At 44.0% G+C, this 21,360-nt stretch overlaps 1 protein-coding gene across 1 annotated transcript; it reads right to left on the bottom strand.

Annotated features, from left to right (window-relative positions):
- Positions 1-499: 499 nt before the first annotated feature.
- LOC117587695 lies at positions 500-18,887 on the bottom strand. The gene is made up of 7 exons (XM_034278595.1): positions 18,613-18,887; positions 18,304-18,447; positions 14,236-14,342; positions 12,289-12,462; positions 7,665-7,819; positions 7,300-7,579; positions 500-2,788 (listed from the first exon to the last, which is right to left on the bottom strand). Exons 2-7 carry the CDS (start codon positions 18,394-18,396, stop codon positions 1,222-1,224), a joined length of 2,376 nt encoding a protein of 791 aa, XP_034134486.1. The 5' UTR covers positions 18,397-18,447; positions 18,613-18,887; the 3' UTR covers positions 500-1,221.
- Positions 18,888-21,360: the final 2,473 nt, after the last annotated feature.

Genomic DNA, 21,360 nt, shown 5'->3' with positions numbered 1-21,360 from the left:
AACCATTTCCACGTTTCAATTTACAATTTACCATTATTTCGGGGCAGTGGGACACACACAAGGAAATTACAATATTTCACCAAATTTCCTCACAAAATGTTTGTATATGGAAGGGAGAGAGTGGGGAAGTTCTTCGTTGAATTATGTTCTAGGTAAATATCTATGTGCAAAAAATAGACCCTATGTATCGTACATTAAATACATATTCATACACACATGTGTATCTACATATGCATGTATGTGGTTTTTCTTTGTGGTTTTTGTTTGACAATTTGCCAATAATAATACAATGGATTCTCGTATTATATTTCATAGATATAATAGCTAGTAAAAACCACCAACAATTATTATTAATACGTTGAATTCAATTGCTGTACGTTACTTTTCGCTTTCGTTTCTCGTTTTGCCATTTTACCTGTTTGCCTTAATTAAACTCTAGTTTCTTCTCAGCTTATGCCTTTTCAAAAGTATTTATTTGTGTGGTTTTTATTTGTGTTGCTTTCGATCAACATTCCTCATTTTAACAATTATCACGTGACAATTACTCTTGTTTTAATTAATTTATTCAGGGCAGTTTCCATATACTTTTTATATGTCTCTTATGGTGTGTCTCTGTTTTTTAAACATTTATATGTTTGAAGGGCATTTTTTTGCGCTTCGTTTTTATCGTACAATTTTTTGCAATTAATATTCATTAGATGTCACGTAGAGAGCCGTACAGAGCTACTTAAATATAGCTTTTCGATTTGTGGGTAGAGGGGTTTGGGTGTCTTACCCCCACATTTAATCAGAGAAGGGAAACGATTGGCAGATGCTTGTGGGAGTTTTTGGCAGTGTACCATGGATGAAAAGTGTGCCTTTGGGCGTTGGTAGCGCCGGAGACGGGTCGGCTTGCTTTTGAATGAAATTGAACCTAAAATTTTAGATATTTGTTTAAGTAAAATGTACCTAAAATGTTTTCCACTAATTGTAAAATAATATCATAGAATTAATGCCCCAAAGGTATCGACAAATCTTTAAAGTAAACCTGGAAAAAAATAGATTTTGGAGCTGAACTCTATGCTAAATGTGTGCCACACTTCGTAGATACCCTACTTTCTACACTTTAATTGTCACAAAAACTTGTAGCACGCCTTGTAAACTCCTATCACCATCCCTATTTTAATCCCTTACCCAATCTGCCAGAAAGTACCAACTCTGAAATGCCTGTCAGAATTGCATTTAGTAATCCTCCTGCAATTGATGCAAGCCCGGCTGCTTGGGCGCCCTCCGGCACATGCGGCGCAAGATGGCAAAGAGCAGGGCGAACATCAGGCACAGGCCCAGGGCGATGAGGGAGAGCTTTCCGTAGGGCAGCTCGCTGAGGTCGCGTCGCAGGCAGATCTCTGGCGACTCGTCGTGCAGCACCAGCTGGCGGTAGTCGCCGGCGTGGTGCAGGAGGCCGAGCTGCTCGAGGTTCCACTCGAGGTGACGCGTCAGCTGGTCGAGCGTCGAGGAGTGCGTCACATTGGGGCAATTGGCCACTCCGTTGCAGAGCAGGTGGCGGGGTATGCAGACCTCTGTGTTGCCCGGGCAGCGGAAGTCACAGTCGGCGTCCTGCAGGAGGGAGGCGGCCAGACTGCCGTCGGGATTACGCGGCAGGTGGAAGAGCTCGCTCCAGACCAGGCGGAAGATGTTACGGCCTGGCTGCCCGTCGCCCGTGTACTGAATGAGCACGGGCAGTGGCTCCTGGTCGGCCCCTGTGGCCCCCAGCTCGGCCGTGGTCAGGATGGGCAGATCCCTGGCCATCGATATGTTCTCCGGGCAGACCACAAAGCGCGGCTCCAGTCGCCCAGCCAGATACACCTCGATCTTGGCGCTCTCACAGCTGCGATCGGCGAAGCGCGCCTTCTCCAGGTTGAGCCACAGGTCCCGCTGGGCGGCCACCTTCAGCTCCCAGATGCACTTCTCGCGGCGGTAGTGATGCTCGGGCGGAGCCATCGGTCCGGCCACCATCGCGAGGGCCTTCTTGTAGGGGAAAACCAGCTCGCCGTCCGGCGAAGGGCCCAAGGTAATGGGACCACACAGCGGACCATGGGCGAACTCGTACGTGGCCTCGAAGAGCGGATTGGGGTTCTTGAAGTAGGAGGTGATGGCGTGCTGGCCCTGGACTATCATCTCGAGGTTCATCTGATCCGCCGACGATATGACGCGCACCGCCCGCGGTATGTTGTCGCAGAAGCAGGCGAGATTGTTCTGATACTTGTCCCGCTCCTCCCAGATGACCAGCTTGTCCACCCGCTCCTCGTGGCACCTGGTGCACGCGTTGCTGTTGTACGGCAGCTCCTTGAAGGACACGGAGTTCACCTCGATGATGGCCCGTGCGTACAGCCGCTTGTCCGTCACGAACTTGTACTGACAGCGCACATCGCTGCCGCCCGTGCGCTTGAAGATGAGCGAGTTGAGGGGCGACCGGAGGCGTCCGCCCGGATGCTTCCATGCGTACATCACCTCGTCGCAGAGGGTGTTTGGCACGGGATCGCCGAAGCGTGTGTTGTTGAAGAAATCATAGTGGGCCCAGTAGTACAGTGAGCTGCCGCTATAGCTGCCCGTCTTCGAGTCGAACTGCACGTACAGCGAGGGGCTGGTGCTCACAAAGTCCACCTTCTCCATGGGCCTCGAAAACGTGTCGCAGAAGGTCTTAATAATCCGCGCAGGATCGGCGTGGTCCGAATCGTAGATGGTCAGCGATTCACCGCAGTCTCCCTCGTACTTCAGAATCGGCGACTCGATGCGATTGATGCGGAAACTATAAGAAAGAGTAGAAAAATAGGGAAAACGCTGCATGAGAATCATAACTCTTTGCTGGTAAAGCATGCCGCCAGGCCAAGAAACAATTTAATTTAAATTCCCCCAAGTAACAGGTGAATATTCTCTCGTGTTCGGATTTTGGGGCTTGGGGTAGCGCAGAATGCAATTCGCATTCCTTCTTGTGTCAAATTGCATTCCAAAACTATTTGAGGCAGCCCACCAGGTATATGCATTGGGGTTGCCTCGGTTGCAAATTGCCAAAAGGAACTTCGCCAATGTTTACCTGAGCTCTTAGATGTATGCCAAAAAGTGGCATTTCATTTGCAAACATAGCACCTTGGAATGTTGCCGCATGCTTAAAGTTGTAGACCAAACCAACATTCAGTTAAATTTGTACCCCAATTTCCCACATTTCCATTGCATTTGCGATGTCCCCAACCAATCCTAAAACTCAAAACCTCAAAATGACATTCAAACTTCTCATCTAGATTACATTTGCCGCTTTTCCTCAGCAGCTTTTGAATTATCCCACAAATTCCGCAAATTGTTATCCACTTTAATGGCCAACGGCTGTTTATTCATTCTGCGATTCATGTGTATCCTGTATATCCTTTCATATAACCATTTCAGACTGCGGTGAATGCTACACTCTATGCAATTACATTACTCCATGCTCTAACCCAAAAATATGACATAATACAACATTTTATTAACCCACACAAAAAGTTGGCACACCAAAAAGGAAAAAAAAAACAAACAAAAATTGTGGCATGAGGGTAGGAGTAGGGACATTCAGGACAGAGAGAAATCACCATCATCAGCAGTATGCTGTGGAGGCAAATGGAGGGGCACGCCCCCTAATCTACTACCGCCCTGCCAGCACGCAGTGTGGCACAAATTTCATTTGGTTTCTCTTACTCTCGCTCTCTTTCTCTCCCTTTTTTTATATAGGACGAGTAGTAGTGTGTCCCCACGACTATTCATAATAGAGCAGAGTTACTATTTTTTATTTTCACTGTTTTTTTTGCACTAGCCTTTTTCCTCCACGACGTGCCCATAGCGTTATTCACGTGCGCGTCGTCGAAAAGTAAGCCCCAACGCCCTGCGGCATGTCCTCGTAATCCGTTTGCAGCCTAGCCTAGATCCAGAGGCCAGAATCCAGTCAGAATCCCCCTTCACAGTTCTGCTGACTCAGTGGGTGGTTGGGTGGTGGTTGGTCTCTGTACTTAGAGGTTTGGGCACTGTAGTTTGGGAACTCTGTTGGGGTTTGTCAACTGGTTTGCTTGGTTATGTGCATATGGGAGTCGATTGGTGTCGTGGCCAAATGCCCAAAGCGTCAGTTTATGCGGCCATAAGGCTTATAAATAGCCCAAGTGCGAGTGTGTGCCACGTCTTGTGCATTTCAAGCAGATTTTTGTTGTGCTATTCTGTACTTTTTTCAGCTTTTTTTTCCTCTGCAAAGCTTCTAAATGGATGGCCCCCTTCGGGGGAATATGACGGCAGTGTTTGGCGACAATTGATTTTATTTCGATTATTGATTGTGGGTTACAGCGCGCAAAGTGAAGCATGGGGTAGATGTGCTACTGCGGTATTTTATTTTATTGTGGCTTGGAAATCAGTCATAGAATCAGTCGCTAAACCTAGAAGAGTCGGGAAACCTGAGCTACCATGAACAGCCATTAATTAGTGGATAGCAATCAGCTGTAATTTAATGCAACGGACAATAGCGGACAGCAGCAAACAGCAAGTAGTTAGTAGCTTGATGTAGATCGACCGGAACAAAACAATATAGCAAAGAACTTTGTGTGTGTCCAGGCAAATGGATTGTTTCTCCATCCGCTCAACTCTACCTCTGTCCACCCACACTCGCTCTCTTGCTCTGCTTAGGCGAAAACTTAAGTGCAATATAAATATATTGGTGTGTGTGTACTCAAGGAGTAGTTCAACATCTGGTCAGACCACTTGGAGAAGCGAAAGAAAAAATTAGAGTAGAACGCTACGACAAAGTCGTAGCAAACAAAAAACAAAAACAGAAGAAGCAACCGAAAGCAAAGCCATGACATGTTACTTAAATGAGCAACTTTGTTGGAAACAATGTCGACAGCGTCTAGACTCTTGCGACAGGCCGCAGGACGAACAGGAGAGTGTACACAAACACCCACATACACACACAATTCCAAGGAAGAGCAGGATGTACTCAAGCCTCAATGTAAACTGACATTCCTCGAAGAGCAAAACTCCAGAGAAACCTCTTGTAATGGTTTGCAATTGTTGTAGCTGTTGTTGTGGGCGTTTTGCAACAATTTCAGACGTTGCCAGCAAATAACAACAACGAGAACGAGAACGAGAACGAGTACACCACGAACGAGCTGTACTAACTGGATGCATCCAAGAAAAAGACAACAACTTGGACCGAAAAGTCCATGAAAATATTTGTGTGTGTGTGTGTGTGTGTGTGCCTTTACCCATTGAATTTTTCGTCTACATTCGGAACTTTTACGCCAAACAACAAAAAAACTAACGTGGCTTTTCCATTCACTCACCCGATGCCCGCTCCTTGCTACATGTTTCTCCCTCTGCTGTCTCTGTCTCTGTCGATTGCTTACAGTGTGTTCGGTTGCATTTTTGTGCACTGTAATCACGCAATCATGTTGCCCACTTCTGAACTCCTAATGGCAATCGGTGTAAACGTGCGCACAACTTTTCCACCTGCCCTCCCCACACCCTCTGGTGGGGCACGCAATGGGCTGTGCCTCTCCTTTAATGCGAGCGTGCACGAACCTGGCTGCTTCCTTTTGCCTCAGTTTGTAGGTGGACATAAATATTTATCTTTTGGCAAAAACTTGTTTGATATTTTAACCCTCTCCTGTCTGCCTGCTCGCCGACAAACTCTTCCTGTCCATCTGCCCGTCCGGTGCCCCGTGTGATGTCTGCCCTGTACATAGTTTTCTTTAGCAGTTTCCACCCAGCAAAAACTTGGCAACATTTTCTGCATAAATTACAGGAGTTGCAACAACCAAAGATGGGCATGACTTTGGGCTGATGTGTGTGTGTGTGTGTGTGTGGAAGAGGTCTACGAATCATTGCAATTGCAGCAGGATTGCGGATAAGGTGCTGTGCTCATGTTCCAGAAAATGGAAAATGTGAAGAAAACAGAAGAGAGCAGAAGAAAGGGTACAAAGGGAAGGAGGTGCTTGGGGTGATATCTTTGTGTTCTTTTTAATAGAAAACGAAGGAAAGTCATGTCTTCTATAACTCCTGCTAAACTCCTCCAAACCTAATCCAATTTGCATCCAAATTTCACTTGATGTGCAACCAAATGAACTATTGCAAAAACCGCACAACAAAATGCATGTTTATTATGGAATTACTGCAAGTTTTAGTCGCTTGTTTACCACTTAACCAACTTAAATCCTTAAATTATGCTTCTAATATGAAATTTCCTCACACAATTTACTTGCAAAACTCTGTTCTTTATCCGGTTTGCCCTGCAAAGTTTTGCAACCCAACGCAGTCCAGCCCAACCCAACCCAACCCAACCATCAATGTGCCCTCAAAGTGTCAGAGTTGGAAAAGTTTTCCATAGTCTTTTGGATTCATCCTTATAGCCGTTTTCATTCCTTATCCTTTATGCCAAAAACCGCAGCACAATAAAATATTTCGCAGGGCCAGCAATGGAAATGTGTGTGGGGTGTGGGGACTTGAAATTGCAGTGGAAAATACTCGCTCTCGTATTCGTACTCTCGGAATGAAATGAAATGCACAATCAATGCGACACTTGGCCAAAAAGTTCAGCAGGCGAGAGAGAGGGAGAGACACTGGCACTTTCAGACACAAACAACGGCCTGGCGACAAACACTTTGACTACTGCCTGCTGCCGTGCCGTCTCTACCAGCTCTGAACAATGTAAAAAATATATATGTATATCACAGTAAATATATGTACGTATGTGTGCGTATTTGCGGACTGTGTTTGTGGGGAACAACTTCAGCTCCGACACGTTAAATTAAAATGTCACATAAATCTTTGCGGAAAATTTCATTAAAATACGCTTACAGCATAGAACGCAATGAGGAGAGCTCAAGCCCAAAAGCCCAAGTCCTGGCCAGAGGATTGCTAACAGCCCAGAGTTAAGGCACTGCACAAGGCGGTTGATGTCGGAGCACCACCGTGAGGTGGGTGGAGAAAGGAAATGCAAACCGCCCCCACATGGCCACAAAACTTTGCACTTGTAGCGAAAAGACCGACAAACGGATTTCGGACTGTGGGAGGGATCAACTGGGATGTTTCTTGAAAATCGTTACAAAATTAAAATTTTAATGGAAAAACTTGGAAAAGCCAAGCTTTGGGTTTGCTATTGGTGGCCCTGATCGTTACGCCTTCAAATTTCTAGAGTTCTAACATTATGGCTTAGATTTTGAGAGCACTATTGAGGTAGCCAGAATCCTATTCGTGATTATCATGGGCAATTCCCTAATGAAATGCATGGCATATGTTTGTAATGCTTACCTGGGGAAATAGAGTCGCACAATTTCGCCGGCATGTCCTTTGATGTGATAGCTGCAGGACGTATTCGGCGGATACCAGTGGGCAATGCTCAGGAAGATGCCCTCGCTGGCACTGCTGTCCTTTAGCGAGTCGGAGCTTAGCAGCCAGTCGCAGACCCCATGCTTAATGCCGGCTGTCTCCACGTGTCCTGGCCAATTGCCAACATTGAAATGGAAGCCTGTATTCAGCAGCGGCCCCGCCGGCGATGTTACAAACTCCACATACATGTACTGTGAGGTACCTACAGAGAGAGTATGGATGAATGGAAATATATTAGGATACATATATAGATGCCAGCGGCTGGGCTGAGTTCGGCCCCCACTCACCAATTATGCTGAACGGAAACTTTCCGAGGCCACAGAATTTGCCAATTAGCGGCGAGTGCTCGTCACGTCCATCGTAGACAGCCAGCCAGTCGAAGGGGCAGTGCTCATTGCCCGATCCAATCGGCCTGATCGGGCAGGTCATCACGTTTTCACATCTAAAAAAAACAATATAGTTTTTTACCATGAATAGCGAGTTTATAAACGCAATTATTGAATATGCCAATTGTTGAATTCAAATGAATAAATTAAAAAACAAAGTAGGATGAAGAAAAGTTGTAATGATTGGTGACTGAGTGCCTTTAGTGCCAGACAGAAATCAGTTTATGGAATTTAAGTTAAAGTTAAAGAAACTTTTGCTCACTTTGCGTTTGCTTTTGAATGAGCTAATTTAAAATGTTCATAATTGAGTGTATTTGCAGGTATTAAAGCTGGTCTCTGCGCACTCAAAGATCAAGATTATATTTATGTAAAAACTTACACACACAAAATCATTCTTACTGAATGATGAATACCAAAAAATATGCTCCGCAATACCGCCGCACACCGCCCTTGGTCATGACATTCATTTGCACTTTGCCTTCGACAGGGAGGAATCAGTGGAAATAACTTAAAAAAAAAAGAGTTTCCCAAAGCAAATAAAAAATAGTTGCCCAAAGCAAAGAAAAAAGAGTTTCCCAAAGCAAAAGCAAAAGCAAACAAAAAGTAGTGCAGAATCTAAAGCGTCTGTTCCGAAGCCCTTTCTAGTTTCTAGAGGATGCTTTTAATATATTGTTGCTGGGGTTGTCTAGCCTTGCCTCGACTCGACTCGACTCGACTCGGAGCGGCGTAACCCTGACTGATGGAGAACTCTGTGGGCCAGACAAAGTGACCTTTATGCCTTTAGTGGCATCCAATGGAGGCAGATGCCCTTAGCGCTCCATAGACGATCCATTGAATGGTGGAGGATGCCGACGATGACAGGCCAGGACGTGGGATGCCATTCATTTTTTTGTGTGTGCCCCTGTCGATTCACATTTCTGATTGCCCCACGGCAGAAGCAGACTGATTGGTGGCCAGTTCAAAAGGCAAATGAAATGCCTCTCACCTATCATTTGGGTTTTCGTTTGCATCTGTGAGTGTACGAGAATGGCAACTTTCTAATTGAAAGCTAACTTTGGCAATTACGAACTGAACTTTAATCAAACCGATTCATAGAGAGGCAGATAAAGAGAGAAGCCTGCCTGGTGTGGGACTCTGGAGACACTGAATCGAAGCCAATAAAGCAGTTGAATTTGATTTCGAAAGTGAAAGAAAAATACCAATTTAATTGACAGTTTCATTGGGCCGTCCACTCTTTTTTTCTTCTGTAAAACTTTTGGCAAACTTTTGTGTCTATATCTAGACGTGTGTCTGTATAAAGATAGATTTCTATTAGCTAGTCGTTCGTTTCAGTCAATTTAATCACTTTGTCAGCAAGTTTTTCTCGGCATTTCGAAGAGCCAATCCAACTTATTGATAATAAATGCGAGGTCGGCCAGAAAGTTGATTACAAAGAGAGAGGCGGAGAGAGAGAGAGAGAGAGAGAGGCTGGCGTAAAATATTCCTTGGGTTTGAGGGAAAACTTTTTTTGCCCAAACACATATCAACGAAAATACGAGAAGGGAAAGGCATGGAACAAAAATAAAGCACTGACTGGTAATAATTTTGGCATATTAAAAAACTTTTTTACTCGATGACTTTTGCATTTGTTAGGCATCCCATGCCCATGTCCATGTCCAAGTTCTACCAAAAGCCCCTGCTGTATTTTCTGCTGTTATAGCAGAAATTCCATAAACATATATATCTCGTAACTGTATAGGGAAGAGAAATTAGGAATTTTGTTGTGGGTTGTGTTTTTTGACAGCCGCCAAAGGAGCCACCGCCGTGCAATAAAATGGAGTGATTTATAAAAGAGCTACAGCATCAGGGGTAAAAGTTCTTGCTGACTTGGCAGCCAATGAATGTGGGCGGGGGGATTGGCTGTGGTTGTGGATGTTGAATGAACTGGATTTATGGTAGATTTAACCAAAGGTTAAACTGGGTTTCGGGCAAACTTAAAGCAAGGGTTAAAGGGGATGTTAAACTGGGAACTAAACTAAAGTAAACAGTTAAACACAAGTCGCACCTCGTAGAGGCATCGATTTGATGGAAACAAAATGCTGTAATTAATGTAACTTGTAATATCTTTGCACTGAAATGAGCCAATCCCTTGTAGAAGCACCACTTTCTACCAGTGTCATGGTAAATTCGAATTTGAGTAACTTTCAATCAGGAGCAGCATCTGAAGCCCCAGCTCCCTGTTAGCTCTTTCGAAAAGGGAATGCTTGTCTAATCCTTTCCAACATGCAGGAGTGGGGTTTTTGTCGGAGCCCCAAAAGCAACTTAGACTTGCAAATTAATACACACTTAAAGGGGATTGTAGCTCCATGCTGCCTGCCCCCCGCAGCTTAATCTTAGCACCCACTACTTTGTCAGAGACCCAACTCAAAGTTGCCAACTTTGACGTGAGTCTGTGTCTCGTCCCTCGGTTGTCAGGGAATGGGGGAATGAATGGAGAGTCCGTGGTCCTTCCGTTGGACTTTTCAAAAGGTAAATATTCAAATTGAATCTATAAAAATAAATTGAATGTTGCTTATCTAATTCCGACTTGCTGTTGCTTGATGTGCACGTGGCATGGCATGTGGAAGCAGCTGAAACTGTAGCTGGTGCCTGCCTGCCTGCCTGCCTGCCTGCCTGCCTGCCTGCCACAGAAGGAATTGACAGTCGACAGGGAAATATGCTGACTTTGGGCATTTGCACATCAAACAAGCTTTGAGAGACTCCGGTTTCTTCTCTGGGGAGTCCGCAAAGTGTTAAAAGCTGAAGGATTTTCCCTACCCCCAGCCTCATTAGGCGGGGACGGAAGCAGGACCTTTGACCCATGATGAGGCGAATTTTCTGTGAAAGGTCATTTCGGTTAAGCAAATGTAAATTGTGTTTGTCGCAACAGTAAAAGAGTCAGTCCAACGGGGGATTTATGCCCACTTGGGCGGCCTATTAAATATTTAAGCTTTGATTTAAGCAAACATTCAAATACTCTCAAATAAATAAAATGGCCACAAAGGGATTATATTCTACCAAAGATATTTTTCTTTTGGTGTTCATTGAAATGCATCATATTTATGCAAAAAACAAATTAAGTATAAAAGAAATTTTGCAAAAGAAAAAACTCACGTAGGACAAAAATGGAATGCACAAAAAGGCGAGTTAATGGCTTTGAGGGACGGAGAGCAATTGAAGTGAATGGTGACTGAGTGGAGAGGCTTTTAGTGCCAGACAGAAATCTGTGAAAAAATTGTGTGTTGTGCATCAGAGGCTTGTCGGCATAGGCGACAATCAGGGCACGGATTAAAAGTTTCTTATCGGCATTGTCCACCTGATGAATGGTGAATGGCAGGCGGGTTGAATTACGATTGATTGGTTGAATTCACAGTCAAAAGAACACTTTTTGCTCATTTTGCATTTGCTTTTGAATGAGTTATGAATGAATTACTTCAAAATGTTTGTTATTCTCTGTACTTGTCAGCATTAAAGCTGCTCAAAGATACAGATTTATCTCAAGTAACTCATATCCATAAATTCCTACCATTCTTGGAAATTCACCTTTTTAAATCGATCAATTTTCATCGAAGTCCCTTAACAATGTACATACATATATGAATGTATATCCTTCGTGTTCCTCGACTAACCCATTTTAACCCAATCATTTCGGGGAGCTCTGTACATACAAATTCAGTAATTTTCCTTTGTTGAAATCCTCACAATGCCACAGATCCAATCTATCAGTTTTAAGCGGGAGACCTAAGCAATTGTTGGAAAGGACTTTTCTTTCTCACAGACATTTTCATCATTTTGGCATTAATAATACAAGGCAGAAATGACTGCTGCCGACTCCAAAGCTTTGCCTTTTACCCCTCCTATAAAAGTGATGGCAACCTCACTCAAAACGTAATCCTTTAGCCAATTTTCCAGAACCAGAACCAGACCCAGGCACAGATGCAGATGCAGATATGTACCCAAACAGACAGAGACACCGAGAGACACAGACACTCGTGAATGCAGACACGGAAAGTGCAAGCCGAGGACATGTCGCCAACGTTTTCCAGCAAATTGGTGCCAATTTTTGCGACGAGCGCTCTGTCAAATTGTCATTGTCAGGATGCCAAATGCATTACAACAATTCCAGCAACATCTAGATGTTTGGGAAATGCCTGAGAATCGTGGATTGGGGGATTGTGCAATCGGCGAGCCAGAATGACAAATTACAGGGTGTTAAATTTAACACTAATTTCGGTCCATCGCCCCGCCAACAATAAAGCAGGATGCAAAAATAGAGAAAAATGGAATCACATTTGCATAAAAAAAATGTTTTTTAAAGCCGGGACAAAGTTTGGAACCATAAAAAATGTTAATACAAGTGAATATTTCAAGCGAAGAGTGGAGTAGGTGAAAAATCTTAAATAAATGACAAACATAAATTATAAATATTTTAAAATTACTACAACTAAAAGAATTTTTAACATAAATCATCTACAGTTAATTCTTCCATACTTTGAACAAAACTCACCTCTGACCATCCACAGCGAACTGTTCGTTTTGAAGATACAATTTGATGTAGGGCTGACGGGTGTGCAGCTTATAGCGACAGTTCAGAGCGCGCGGATAGAGGCCAGGATAAGCCGGTGATTGGACATAGCAGGTTTGCAGGCGACAATCGCGATATTCGCGCTCGCAGTAGGATCTATAAAGAAAATGAATAAAAATACAATTAGGCGGAATGTATAATTTAATTGCTTTCAAATTGATTGCATCCCTTAGCTCCCGAAATAAGTGTTCGCCCAGTAGGCACCTAAAATGATTCAAGGAAATTTTCGGGTCTGCTACAGATCTTTGCCCCCATCTGTAGCCATTCCGTTTCCCGAGACAACGAAACCAGAAAATTGTGTTCACTGAGTTGGAAATTTCTGTTCCGCTTTCTCACTTCTCCATCCAACACACATTTACGTTCTACAATTTTGATATTTTTGTTCCAGGCTTGTAAAATTGTTGTTAAATTGCAAAAAGAAAAAAAGTTTCTCTCGTTGGTGCGTATAATTTTCAATTTGTTTAAGTAAAACAAACGGAAAATCATTCAAGACGATGCCAGCGTAAATATGATTACCATTTTTATTCATTTTCCACCCAAACTCTCGTTCTTTCTCTTTCTTCTCGTGGCTATTACTCTTTGTCTTTGGCAATTTGCTTTGGTTTTGGCTCCTCGATTGGGCTTGGGGTTTCGGGTTTGCCTTTGGCTTTGGTGTCGATGTGCGCGCGTGACCGCAAAATTAGCATAAAAATCATATTGTCCATGCGGTCCAACGGGACTGGGAATTTTAGAATTCCCATTCTCTCTACTACTAGCCCGTTCTGGAGCAGTCCCTTAGGGGCCTCTATTGATGGTATCTTAAAGAGCATACCCTTGATCCCATTTAAGGTTGCTAATAAGGTTAATGTTGAATTGGTTAAGAGGGAAGTATGTTGGGAGAGCTCTGAGATATATTTTGACGTTTTTTTCATTATTTTCAATGTGAGATTAAATATGACAAAGAAAGAACCTTACGTTTAATGTCGCTCAAAATAATTTGTTACCATTCGTTAAGCGCTGAAATGATTTCACAAGTTGCCCTTACGAACTTTTCCCCTCATGTTTTTATCCCTGGCGGAGTTTCATTTCAAATTGTTCATGCTTCAAGTGTTTTCAGCATCCTTATAACTCATAGAAAATGTCGTTGATTTTCTCCTGATTTTTCCATCTCATACTTGGCTGTAAATCGTATTTCATTTCTTCGCAACTCATTTGGAAAACGATTCTGCCTACTCTGAAACTTTCGGCACTCATCTGCCCATCCCTTTGCATATGCACAAATATCATCAGAACAAATCTCGGAAATTCCCTCTGCACCTTCTGTCAGACTCTGGGCCCACTGCTTTTCGCCTGCTTCCCTCCTTCTGCTTAAAACTTGCAACTTATTTTATTAAGATAAAAGTTAGACTTACAGAACGAAAAACGGGCGAAAAAAACCAATCCAAAAAAGAGAAGAGCATCAAATAAAATTTAATGTCTGCAAAGTTTTATTTTTGTCAGCGTTTGGTGGCTGAGGGCGGCACGGCACGGCACGGCATTTTTTGGGCAATGGCTTCAAGTGGCGACTTTTTCTACCATATTACAAGAGAAAGTATGCGCCTCCCACTCCCTGAAATTACATGTTTGTCGCAGTGCAGAAGAAGCCCAAGGAGCATCAAGGATAACCCGACTGTAATTCAATTTAATGCGACCTTCTGTTACCACTGAATCGAGTCCTTGCATTTTTTTAATACGATTATGATACGATAAAATATCGACAAGACATTGTCTGTCTGTAGCCCACAGAATCAAATTGAATTAACGCCCTTATTGGCATGCAAAAATACCCAAAAAGCACTCCCCTCAGGGTCCGCTTTTGTTGTTTATTTGTTTGTTGGCCAATTTACTCACCCTTGTACCACTTCTCCGCGACGATTTGGATATAACTCCGGATGCTGGCCATATCGCAAATAGACTTCGGTTTGCTGTTCCGCGCGTGAATCGAATGTGAAGTAGGTCTGGAAGAACAGAGAGAGAAAAGCACACACACAAAGCGTGTGGGATGAGTGGACAATCGCAGCAAATCACGTATACGCCGGTTCGTGACCCTTTATCCTGCTAAGCTGCAAGCCATTAGTAGCCTTGGTTTAAGCCCCAACTGCCATACCCCGCACCACTGTTGTTGATGAATTTTGTCAATTTTTGCCATTGCCTTGCCTCGTTGCTTCGTGGCGACAATTGCGTGTTTCGTTGGAGTAACCACGGGGCATGCAACCTCAACCTGCAATAACCTCCACATGCAACCGCCACCCCCTGCACGCTTCACGGTCTGTCTCCTTGCCTCGGTCTTTATGCTACATGGAAATGTGCAGTGTCATTCGCCCTGCCACACGCACACAACGAAGAAGTCATTGAGTTTTTCTCTTTCTGCCTTTTACGTAAAAGTAAAGTAAAAAGCATAGATAGCGGTAAAATATATGGCAGAAAATATCTTACACTTATCACGGAGGCAATAACCAAATGGGAATGGAAAAGTATAGAAAACTTGCAAGTTCCATTATATTTTATCTATTTACTATTTGGATAAGAATCGCCAGCTTATCGATAAGTGATCGATCGAAATCAAAACTAATTGGAGTTTCATTTTCTTTGTTTAATTTTTCCTAATATTTTAGCAAGAATCTCCACTAAATTCTATTGCACAAACTCAATCATTTATCTGTTGATGCAATTGCCAAACTGTTTGCGTTGCCATTCGTTGAAATTTGATTACAAATTGTACAGCAAATAACAATAGCGAAATTACCTATAATCGTATAATTGCCAATAACAGGCTTATGGACACATGCCACGGGCCATGCCTGGAAACATTCATTTAAATTATCCGGATCGAAGTCAAAATTATCGAATAGACAACCGCAAAGGAGATTTTCAAACCGCCCCCCCCCACAAAAGTCAGCTCCCCTACCGCTGCTCCCCGCATCAAAGCCACATCAAAATGATGGGGGATTTTCCAGAGGGTCTGTCATGGTGGAAAGGAAAGCTGTGCGTGGTGCAGCTGCGGCAGGTGCACCGAGGTGAAGAGCGTAATGCACATGTCAATATTAAATGCGTTACCGGCGTCAATGACGTTAGCGCCACTTAACGACGTGAACAATGGCAGACGCAGGCATCGTTTCGATTCATCCATATGCTGCACACGTGGATGCTGCACCATGCTCCCAATGCCCCTCTGCCCACTCTTTATTACCAACCCCATCAGAAACCCCATTCAATCCATGGCCATCATTCCATTCCCATCGCTGTAGTCTCCTCTCGTTATGTGCGGAATTTTAATGCATTGAATGCGAGTATTCTTCCATCGATGGAGAGCCGAGACCCGCGTTTTCCCTTACGGGATGGTATGACGAGGATGATGATGATGATTATGCTGATGCAATGCAGCAGTGGCAGGAGGGATTTCGCTGTGGTCATTCCCGGTCTCCCGTTAATATCCTGACAAATTTCTGTTCGAATAAATTAAAATTTCAAATGGATTTGTTGTCTGCCCTGATCTTTGCTGTCGCTGTTGTCGCTTTGCCAAATTTGCGAAATTATTTTTGATTTATTTCTCATTGAATTTATCTAAATGTTAATTCTTAAAGGGAGGGTATGGCCGAACTATCAGTCATATTGTACTGTGGCTGCGGAGAATGTTGATGAAATTATTGTTTAAATTATTCAGCTGCAGCATGGACCTCTAAAGGGTATTAATTGCTGCGTTAAGTCTGACTTTGCTGTCTGATTTTTAATTTTTGTGTTGTGGCTGAGTGCCACAACTGTCCCTTGCTGTTCTGTTCTGCCGTGTCCTGCTGTCCTGTGCTGTGTCTCATTAAATCGTGTTATTACATTGCCAGAGCTGTCGCTTATTTTTATTTATGACCAAATGAAAAAGGCATCGCACCCACCGAACGTAGCGACTGAAGCCAGCGACAACACTTGCGCCAAGCAAGTTCCCGTCTGTGTTCCTGGAGAGATTCTGTTCGGGTTGGATCTTGGATGTGTAGAGTCCTGCGAGTCCGGGAGGGGATGGGCGCAAATCTGCGTGGCAAAAACAAAGCGCTCCATCCGCCAACTTTTCACTGGCAAGTTCCAAGCGAGCTTGGAGAGTTTTCATAAATATTTATGACTCCATTAAGGTGTGCATAAGACACACTCTGGAGGGTGTCCTGCCACAGGACTCCACACTGGCGCTGTGTGCACGGAGCACCGAAGCACTCATTCATGGCTTTAGTCGGGGTTGTTTGTGTTTGCGCAACCCGGCAACTTGTTGTAAGCTCAGGCATAAAGCCAATCGACTGCATTCACTACGCAGAAAGAGCAGTAGAGCTAGTGGCAGGACCCAGGGGACAGGGGCAGGGGCAGGATAAGGAAGGAAGCGCTTTGACTTGGAGGGAATGAAATAAGTAAATCTTGAATGGAGTTATGGATATATAGACGGATGTGATTTTGAAGGTTAAATCATTATGAATGGGAAAATTGGTTTTTCATGCGATGAAATCCCATTCAGAAAGTGCCATAGAAAGTGGGAGGCCCCATGGAAGCTGCTTTTTGTGACACGATGACAAGGTTAAGCTATAGAAATTTGTACGAAGTATAAGGGTTTTGGATATCATAGCTAATTCTTGCTTTATTTAGTTTTTGTGTAACTAGAATCATCTAACATAAATCTAGTTTTTCCTAGCCATAACACTATAATACGTTCCTCTGTCTGCAATCTGAAATTTTTAGCAGATACAAAAAATCTGCATTATAAATATTGAAATTCCTTATTTGACATAAATAACTTATCTCTCACTTTATAAATGCAAATACCGCAAATATCAAAAACACAGCAGCAAAGCAGTTGACGGAAAAAATAGTAAGGAAAATCAGAGGGAAAACAGCAGCCAAAAGCAAACGGGGGAGCAAAGCTAAATAGAATTCAAGTTTTGAACTGAACAATTTCACATAGATACCGAGACACATGCATGTGTGTGTGTCTGTATGTTTGCTGCAAACTAAAATGACGGCGCCAGCCAGCCAAAAAGGATGCAGGAGACAGGACGAGCAGACAGACGATGGCCAGACAACAGCCAAGGGATCCAGGGATCTGCCCACGCCATAGACGTTCTGCTACTGAATAATGCATTCACAAAAAGAGGGGAAAAAAAACAGAAACATACACAAAAAAAATATAAAGAAAAATATAAAAAAATATATATACAGAAAAGTATCTGTCTGCCAGTGTGTGTGTGTGTGTGAGTGTGTGTGTGTGTGTGTGTAACTCTCGCTGTCACTCTCTTTCTTGCTCCCTTTTCCTAAGTGCGAAAGTGAGTTGCATAGATGCAACCGAGCAGATAGAGCAACATGGGTCACGACAGAGCCACAGCCAGAGGAAAGCTAACAGGTCAGGATATGCCAGTTGCGGATACCCTTACGGAAGCTTAGCTATACGATTTTTGCTGTGTTCTCTTGCAACATTTTGCCAAAGTGTTTGGGAACGGGGGAAAATTGTGATAATTAATATGAAGTCTGTTCAAAAGCCTCTAATAGCCTCTGAAAGGGTATAAAAACAGAGTTGAGAGGCAGCAGGAGGAATGAGAGCAGAGTGGAGTGCAAGGAAAGATGAGAGTCGAAAGGAAGGACAGATCCGGGTGGCGCGGATGGAGCAACGAGGTGTAGAGGTTGAAGTGTAAAGAGTGCAGACAGGCAGCCCAGGAATTGTGTAATATTTTCCCTAAATTATGTGATAAATATAAATATGCAGGAATTTATATACACCTTTACTTATATATTGTGCCCCAGCACAGAAGGAGCTGCCAGAGACTTTTGTTTATTAGTATAAGTGGCAGGACTTGGAGACTTCTCACGAACGGGACAGCTCTGTTGCTTTTGCAGTAATTGGAATTCCCCCGCTACAGGAGGTCCTCTTCAAGAGAGAAGCGCTTGTGCTCTCACCTGATCCGTAAAGTTGTCAGTGTGGAAGAGTACTTTCACATAGCTCGTCTCGCTGATGAATGTCTGCGGCTGCTCGGCCTCGCCGCAGAACATGCCCGGCTCCCGGCGATTGGAGACATCGGTCTTGGCGTTGCCGTCAACAATCTGCAACGACACGACACGGAGAGGAGAACTCAATTCAGTTGGGAATAGCCCCATATGTCATCGTTTAGCTAAGGGCATAAATTAGCGCAGATTGCCAGTGGGGCATGATAAATCAAACGCTTGGCTGAACGGTAGCCACACCCACACACCCACACCCACACCTACCTGCAAATAGCCGCCCTCGCAGTGGGTAGCATTCAGCAGTTGTCCCACTTTGAACTTCTTGAACCGCAAACGTAGCACAAAGTCGCGTGGCGCCCCCTTGAGGGTACGGAAGCGATACCAGCAGGTCAGCGGTCGACCCACATTCTGATTGCTGACCTCCGGCGAGCTAATGTCCTCGAAGATGTCCACCGTCTTGTTGCAGTGATCCTTGGATATGTCCGAGGAGCTGCCACCACCACCGCCGCCGCCTCCACCGCCACCTCCGCCACCACTGCCACTGCCACCTATTAAGGATACAAAGGAAAAGAAAGAAAATACGGTCAGTAGGTTTTTGAATTGGCACAGGAATCGTTAGAGAAACTTGTTAGCTAAAGGACCAAGGACTAAATGGTAAAGTTGTGCAGTTAAAAAAGGCCATGGCCACACAAATCTCACATACCGCCGTGTTATATATCTTTAAATCTGTCTTAAAAATCACAAAAGACTTTCTCAAGTCTTAAGCTGGAATTGAAAGTCTAGCACACCTCTTCAGACATCATAAGCTTAGCTCAGAATCTGCTTACGGCTAACATATATACCCTGCAGAAAGCACTTTTATGTGGGCTACCTTTTCCCATCTAATCTGTGGCTAGAATTCTTTGCCACTCGGGGCTTATTAATCACGAGGTTCTGCTCAGAAGGCTCCCCTGTCCAGGGACGTCTCCAGCTCCATTATAATCTTGTGGGAGAACAAAAAGAAAACTCCTGCGGCCGTTCCTATTCATTGTGCTTAATTTATACAGCGAAATGCATAAATGACAAAAGGACATTGTGCTGAATTTGTAATTCAAGTCTGGCTGTTGACAGTGGCCCCCTCTGTTCTGCCGCTACTGCTGCCACTCCCATTCCTCTCCCCCCAGCGGAGGCCCGCCTCATGCAAAAGACGCAGACGTCGTTGTCCCTGACTCTGACAAAGACCAAAAAAGAGAAGGTCCTGCCACGACAGGACCCGGCGCCCCCTCCCCAGCGCCCACTTTAGCAGTCAACGCGCGTAAAATTTTAAGCACGCAGCAGCGACTGGGATGGGTACAGTAGAGCAGTGCGGGATATGAAAAACTGAGGAAAGTCGAGTCGAGTCGAGTCGAGTCCCGTCGACCGTCTGTGTGGTTGCCTTATAAATTACCCCAAAGGCGAGTGCAAGTCCTTGCAGAATCCATATTTTTTTTTATTTTTTGGTATTTTTGCCTATAATGCAAAAATATTCTTGAGCGCTCAACTTTTTAATCAGAAAAGAGAAGTTCTTGTGTTTCGGTTGGGCGGGTAAACAAACAAGAGGGTTACGTGACCAACATTTGTTTCCATTTAAATTTCTTTGATTGTTTTTCTTGTCTTATTTTTCTTCGATTTTTTTAACTTTCAGTTTGTTTGCTTTTGGTTCTGGCCTTGTTTAGTGTTGATTTGTGGCAAGTTTATGGCAAATTATGGTTGACAAATTGTTTGCCTTTCTCTAATAAGCGACGTACAGCTGTGCTTCTTTTGCGTTCCAGGAAGTGTACAGTTTTGGTTGTCGTACAGTTTCTCGTGCAGTTTTGGTACAGTTATTAAAGTTTTGATTTCGCTTTGTACAATAAAATCCAAATACAGTTCTGCTCGAAAGGTAGAATTACTGCTACAGCTAAGATTTCTGTTTGAGGCGCCACTCGGTACAGTTGCGTTTGAACAGAAATTGTGGCATACTTTTAGGCTCCGTTGGAAGTGCTCCTGTAACTGATTTTCCTCCTTCGTTTCTTTCTTTGCTCCATTGATGCTCTTCACCTCATTAGAGCTGATTCCGTTTTGCATAATTTTAATCAAAAGCAAGGAAATCCCCGCCTATCAAGCATATCGCCATCTCGCGCCTCTAATTGAATCCGCAACTTAATTAAAGCAAGAGAGAAGCTTTTCCCCCGCTCGCTCTTCATGCAAATAAAAAAACCAACCGAAGGCAGCTCGCAGCGACATCAAAAAGGATTTAATTAAATGAAATATTATACGTTTTCATTAAGCTTAAAGGGAGATGCGAGCGCAAGCAGAGGATGATACTGCTGGGATCGGGATACTGCTTCAAAGGGACTCTGTAAGCAAATCGATTCATACATACACGACGAACATCAGTATTTTGACAAAACGCAATCAGCTTAGCTGCAGGCAGCCGCACCCCACCCACCGCCCCCAGTCGTGAGCAATTCAAGGCACACCATCCATTCGGAACCACTAAAACCACCAGCCAATATGGCTACCGCGAGCTCAGCATGTGCTCTGAAGCTGAACAAGGATACCAACCCACCATTGAATTTTGTCTCGGCGGGGTGGCCCCTGTTTCTTAAGCTCAAATCGTGGCAGAATTATAGGAGAGGTAGGAGAAGGAGGTTTGAGGTTGTTTGATTGGGTTGGGAAATCGCCGAAGGCGACAGGCGTACAGCAAGCGTATAATAAATCTGTTTAATTTATCAGTGTTTCATTATGTAATAGATTATGTAGAGGTGGCCCACACTGCCGAGCTGCTTGCCTCCGTGGGTTTGGCTTTTGTTGCTCCATCTCCTTCGGCTGCTTGTCAAAGATAATCAGGGAAATGTGGTCCTCATATTCGGCTTTCGGTAATTAGCGTTGGTCAGAAGGAGCCTTCGAAGGGAGAGAAGCCAAACGTATTTATGGAGAATTGTAAGAGAGAAAGAGCAGATGCCACATGTAACCAATATATCGGTTGCTTTACATTTACCGCCTAGGCCC

This window comes from Drosophila guanche, unplaced genomic scaffold (genome assembly GCF_900245975.1).
Source record: "Drosophila guanche unplaced genomic scaffold, DGUA_6, whole genome shotgun sequence".
Taxonomy (NCBI): domain Eukaryota; kingdom Metazoa; phylum Arthropoda; class Insecta; order Diptera; family Drosophilidae; genus Drosophila; species Drosophila guanche.
The sequence above is the reverse complement of the archived record's forward strand: the minus strand, read 5'-3'. Positions and strand labels throughout refer to the sequence as shown.

What these genes read in the sequence shown, in the direction of transcription:
- LOC117587695 (XM_034278595.1), bottom strand. Translation starts at nt 18,396, where the DNA reads ATGTTCTGCGGCGAGGCCGAGCAGCCGCAGACATTCATCAGCGAGACG. An exon ending in CGCGGAGAAGTGGTACAAGG is followed by an intron (nt 12,463 to 14,235) that starts GTGAGTAAATTG and finishes TTTTCTTTATAG; the next exon opens with ATCCTACTGCGAGCGCGAAT. An exon ending in TTCGCTGTGGATGGTCAGAG is followed by an intron (nt 7,820 to 12,288) that starts GTGAGTTTTGTT and finishes TGTTTTTTTTAG; the next exon opens with ATGTGAAAACGTGATGACCT.